Source organism: Aplysia californica, unplaced genomic scaffold (genome assembly GCF_000002075.1).
Source record: "Aplysia californica isolate F4 #8 unplaced genomic scaffold, AplCal3.0 scaffold00775, whole genome shotgun sequence".
NCBI classification, from domain to species: Eukaryota; Metazoa; Mollusca; class Gastropoda; order Aplysiida; family Aplysiidae; genus Aplysia; species Aplysia californica.
In genome coordinates, this window is record NW_004798045.1 from 28,194 (window position 1) to 34,287 (window position 6,094).

The 6,094-nt window shown below is 41.4% G+C and overlaps 1 protein-coding gene across 1 annotated transcript in view; it reads left to right on the forward strand.

Moving 5' to 3' along the window:
* The window catches only part of LOC101864097 (ficolin-2), a 12,201-nt gene that overhangs the window by 3,196 nt on the left and 2,911 nt on the right, over window positions 1-6,094 (forward strand). Inside the window, exons 2-4 of the mRNA XM_005109402.2 lie at window positions 102-452; window positions 3,420-3,536; window positions 5,295-5,414. Of these exons, the coding sequence (XP_005109459.1) occupies window positions 102-452; window positions 3,420-3,536; window positions 5,295-5,414 (588 nt within the window). The remainder of the gene's footprint in view (window positions 1-101; window positions 453-3,419; window positions 3,537-5,294; window positions 5,415-6,094) is intronic.

A 6,094-nucleotide genomic window follows, 5' to 3' on the forward strand; every position in this document is an offset into this window, starting at 1 on the left:
ATTATTATTACTATTATTATTGTTGTTGTTGTCGTTAATAGTATTATTATTCTTATTATTATTGTTATTGATATCATTATCGTAATTACATCACTCCTCAGGTCCTTAGCGACGTGGTTGATGAGAACAAGAGACAGTGTCCCCACCAGCTGCTCGCGCAGAAGCGCCAGATCTTGGCGCGAGTGGAGAAGGCCCTGATGCAGAACAACAGAGAGTTTCTCCAAAAAACAGAAGGTCTTCTCGACAACATCACAGCCATCGTGGAGCAGGCCAACAAAGAGCTTCAGCGTCAGAGAGACGACGTTCTCGAGGACGTGACGGGGATCATTGAGAAGGGAAACAGGGAGTGTCTGCAGCAGAAAGACGACATTCTGGAGAACGTAACGGCGATCGTCCAGGCTCTCGAGGCTAGCTTCGAGAGTAAGCTGAAGACTAAGGAGATCCAGAAAAAGGTGGGAGTTGTTTTATAGCTTGTTCACTTTCGTCCGACCGCGTTAAAAAATCTAAATCTAGATCGTCGAGGAATTTACCTCTATGCCCACAATACTTTGCATGGCTCTTCGGCAGGCCAGACCAGAGACCAAACAAAAATATTTTTTCCAAAAATCTTGACCCAGTAATTTTTTAAAAAGTGTTTTTCTCTTTCAGCCCTAAATCAAAATATAAATTAGATTACGTGCCACTAAATGGCTCATTTTGAGACAGCGACCCCCATCCTGCCACCACATTCCAGTGTAAGTTTGTAGATTTCATCCCCCGACTGTCTGGACGTCTCCAAGTGCTTCATGTGAGTCTCGAAAAATCTCTGTGTAGTGTTGAGGAAAATATGTCAACTTTTAAATGTTTTAGGTGTATTCTGTATAACTCCTATTAATTGTTTGACCCGCTTTAGGCTTACATAAAAGAAAACGTGTCGGAACCTTACTTTGCAATAACTTTTATGAAGGGACTTTTAGAGTCTGATGGTCATCCAACTTTGAGACCCGTATGCAAAGATCTGCAAAGATTGAACAGAGCGATTTCATTTTATCTTGTTATAAACAAGGTCAGACGAAAGTGTACAAGCTATAGTAAGAGTTTAACGGCGCTTGAAACATTGAGAGTAAGCTGAAGGCTATGGAGATCCAGAAGAAAATAAGTAAGTAAGTAAGTAAGAAAAAAAGAAAGTAAGTTTATTCATTGTTTAAGGCTATTGTCCACATCACGTCATATAAGAAACCCCTTTGTTCAATTAAGTTTCCATAATTAAAAAGTAGTGGTTGTGCTCATAATATCTCTTGTCATGGGTCGAACATTGCATATTTCTGTCACTGTTAAAAAAGCAAAAGGTTAGAGTTGTTTTAGTAACAGTTTTACGGCACTTGTAATATAGAGAGCCGGCTGAACGCTGTGGAGATCCAGCAAAAGGTTAGAGTTATTAAAATTGTGTTAATAAAAGTTTTACGGCACTTGCAACTTTGAGAGCAGGCGGATTGCTATGAAGACCCAGCGAAAGGTGAGGATTTTTAAAGTTTTGGTAACGGTTTTATGGCACTTGCAACACAAATAAGACATAATATAAATGTCGAATATTTGAGATGTTACCTGGGTGTGACATACAAAGGAAAGGAGGAGGAGAGATGATGCTGATGGACGCTTGATAGAGCAAGCCACACGAGAGCACCCGCCAACCACCTATAGATAAAAGCTTTTCGAATCGTTTGACCTCCAGTACTGACGAGTAAACACTTATTCGTGGGTGGTTGGCGGGTGCTTTGGTATTGGCTTGCGTCTTCTTTCCAAACAAACGTAATATCGTCCGTATCTCTACTCTTCCTTGTTAATGGCTGTTACTTTCTTGAAACATCTCAAACCTTCTTCACATTTGTGACCTATGTATACGGTTGTAAAATGCCGAAAATCTATTGCTAAAACAAATCTTTAGTAACAATTTGTATCTTCGACACATGTATGAACTATCTGTGTTGCAAAATGCCGTAAATCTATTTCTGAAACAAATCTTTAGTAACACCTGTAATCTAAGGTACATGTGTGACCTACTTGTGTTTCGAGGACGGTATAACTGCTACTAAACCAAATCTAAACATTGAAACAGGAATTGCTGATCTAGAAAAAAGAACAAAAGTAAGCTTTCACCAGCACATAAAGAACACTCTGTCCTTTTATGTTCAATAAAGGATATTACAAATTAATACTTACTTAGTTGGAGAATAGGTATCATTGCAGGCGTTACAATGCCACAATATATTATTATATTATAGATCTATGATTTCCTACAAGTATCTCTTTATGACTCCTCTATTTGTTTCTCTCTCCCTCTCCCTCTCCCTCTCTATCTCTCTCTCTATCTCTCTCCCTCTCTCTCTGTGTGTCTCTCTCTCCCTCTCTCTTGCTCTCTCTCTCTCTCTCTCTCTCTCTCTCACACACACACACACACACACACACACACACACACACACACACACACACACACACACACATACACTCTGTCTCTGTCTCTGTCTCTGTCTCTGTCTCTGTCTCTCTCTCTCTCTCTCTCTCTCTCTCTCTCTCTCTCTCTCTCTCTCTCTCTCTCTCTCCTTCTTTCTCTTTCTCTCTCTCTCTCTCATAGACACAAACAAGCATGCACTCTATCTATCTATCTATCTATCTATCTATCTATCTATCTATCTATCTATCTATCTATATATATATATCTATCTATCTATCTGTCTATCTATCTATCTACCATCAGTTCATCATATTCATCAGTTGATTTCATTAAGAAATGAGAAGGTGACTGAATAATATATCGGGGAGCTGACTGGATGGTAAACTGAGAAATTGACGGAAGGATAAACTGAGAAATTCATTTAATGATAAAAATGATTATTGAGAAATTGACTAAGGGATAAACTGAGAAACTGACTGAGTGATAAACTGCGAAAAAGACTGAATAATAAACTTGGAAGTTTACCCAGAGATAATGTTGGATGTGGACGCAAGTACCCCTAAAAACAAACAAACAAACAAACACACACACACACACACACACACACACACACACACACACACACACATACACACACGCACGGGTGGCGTCGGTAGCCTTGTGGTTAGGCTACCGGACTCGTAACCGTGAGATTGCGGGTTCGGGGATTCAAGCCTCAGCTCGGCCTGACGTTGTGTCCTTTGGGAAAGGCATTTTAACACGAATTTCTCACTTGGCTCGGTCCTTTCGGAGACGGACGTTAAACTTGGCGGCTCCGCCTCTTGAATAACCTAATAGTGTTGATTAGGGCGTTAAACCAAAACCATTTCACCATTTTTCACACACATACGCACACACACACATACACACAAACACTCACACACACACACACATACACGCACCCGCACAAACAAACAAATAACCCTATTCAGTTTGGATTTCTCACCAGCCCCGCACGTGCGTTGAGGTGCAGAGTATGGACCCGCGACTTGTGGTCACTCTCGATAACGGTATGACAGTGGTCTGCGACACCAAGACTGACAACGGCGGATGGGTTGTGTTTCAGGTGAGATCAACATTGTTTTACCCCTAATACAATGACATATTGGTACATTACAGGTGAGATCAAAATATGATGATGATGATGATGATGATGATGATGATGATGATGATGATGATGATGATGATGATGATGATTTTTTATCGATACTATTATTATTATTATTATTATTATCTTTATTATTTTTCGTTATTATCGTCATCATTATCATTATTATTGCCGCCTTTCTACTGCTACTCCTTTGCTCCTTCTTACTGCTGAATTTCAGCCACACCCCTGATCTTCTGATAGGAAAGATCTACACCTAGCCTTCTCGGACATGGGCGAAAAATCTAGTTAAAGATCCCTTGGTGGTCCAAAATCGACAAGAATAAGCTTTGGCCGGCCCACTTGCAAAATTCAAAATTTCCTACTAGCTGAAAATTGTTTATGTGTCCCGCGAGCTCATATGACCGTATGCAGTTGCGAGCGCCGTAAAACACTAATAAAAAAGATAAGAAAAGAAAAAACCGCATCTCAGCATTAATTTAAGAAAGTTCACGTGCAGCATTCCAGAAAGATCGAAACCACATTCTGCAAGTTTCATCGTTTTACAATTCTTTCATAGTCATTATAAAGACTTAAGTTATTGGGAGCTCTCGTGGTCTAGAGATGAGAAGTTTGGGTGTTCACCTCTCATTCGATAGGTCTCGGGTTCAAAACTTGACAGCGACGGAAAATAAAATGTCTTTTCCTGAATGTTTTTGCTTTCACCTCCTTTCCTTCTCGTTTACCATGCCCTGTCGTCTGATTCCATCTCCACTTTCTGCCACTTCCCCCCACCTATCCTCTTTGCCCCCCCCCCCCCCCTTTGGCTCCTCACTCTTTCTGCTACCTTTCTACCGCTGTCTTCCAGCCACGCCCCTGATCTTAAGGTAGTTAAGATCTAGCACCGAGCCTTGTCGGATAAGGGTGAAAAAATCTCGGAGGTCCCATGTGCAAGTTGTGCACGTTTAAGATCCCTTGATGGTCCTGAAATCGATAAGAGTTGACTTCGGCGCCACCCGGGAACATTCAAAATCAATTCCTACGTAACTACTGAAGATGCTTATTAATGTGCCGTGCGCGGTCATAATATAACCTTATTCAGTTGCAGGCGCCGCAAAACAGGTTTTTTTTAAAAGAATTATTGAACGTCTCTCGTACACATAGTGTTGCACGTCTGTGGTGTAGCGGTAAGGCGCTTCACCGACGCATACAGGAGACCCCCCGAGTTCGATTCCTAAATAGGGAAAAATATTATCGAGTATCTCGGTCTTTTTGCTGGGATGTTGTATCCCAGGATGTTGTATCCCAGGATGTTGTATCCCAGGATGTTGTATCCCAGGATGTTGTATCCCAGGATGGTGTATCCCAGGGTTGGCCCTGAAAGGCACGTTCAGAAGCCGCCTTGTAAATGATCTAATAATGTTTTGTGTTGATGTGGGCGTAAAAAACGCATAGATTTAGATCTATATATTATGAAAAATAAGTATACATTTATTATTGCGTGCTAACGGACCTCACGCTTTAGGGTGGTTGGCGGGTGCTCTGAATTGGTTTGCTTCTTCTTTCCTATCAAACCTCTATTGTCCTTATCTCCCCTCCTCCTTTTAGTGTTTGTTTCCCTCTCGTAAAGCCTTTGAGCTTCAGTATTTACAATAATTCGATCGTATTGTGTTGCAATACACGCTTGCTAAAACTAAAGATCTCACACATTTGGGCAATGTTCTGTTCTGTCCACAGAGACGTGCCTCGGCCAACGTGGACTTCTTTCGTGGCTGGCTAGGGTACAGGGACGGGTTCGGAGACCTCCATAGTAACTTCTGGCTGGGTTTAGAGAAAGTCCACCAGCTGACAAAAATGGTAATGTTACGCTTTTACGTCAGTAAAATGCATGCGCATAACACTGGTCGTTGATGGATTCATCCAGTGCCAGATCTGCGACAGACATCGGCGATCATAGTTCTCCTTTCAATTCTTTGCTCGGATGCTCTCAAAAAAGCAATTTTTCCCAGATCTTTCCCTGTTACCCATTTGTTTAGGTTCCCTAAATATGTCGTTCTGGGCCTCCCCCTGCCTCGCTTGCCCTCAATTTTGCCAGTGAGAGCAAGATGTTCAAGACCCTTATGTCTATTCAGGTGTCCCAAAAACTGCATTTTTCGTTTCCTGATTGTTTTTAACATTGAGCGGTCTTAAAAACGAAAGTTGCCAAATTTTATGAAACTTGATGTACTGATTCCAATTAATACTGTAGCTAGTTTTCTCTGCCAGGCCATGCTCTTGTAGAATTCACTAATTTATGTAATTCTAAATATCCTTCGCATTTTCAGAAAAAGGGGGGGTGTTAAGAATAACAGCCGCTATGAAACAACAGTTTGGGGGCCCTCGTGGCAAAGAGGTTAAGGTGTTCGCCTCTCATTCAAAGGTCCCGGGTTTGAATCCGGGTAGCGACGGAAAAATTTTCTTCTCTAAAAGTGTCTCTTTTCAACGCCTTTCCTTCTCTCAAGCAATGTTCTGTCGTCTGCTTTCGTTTCCACTTTCTT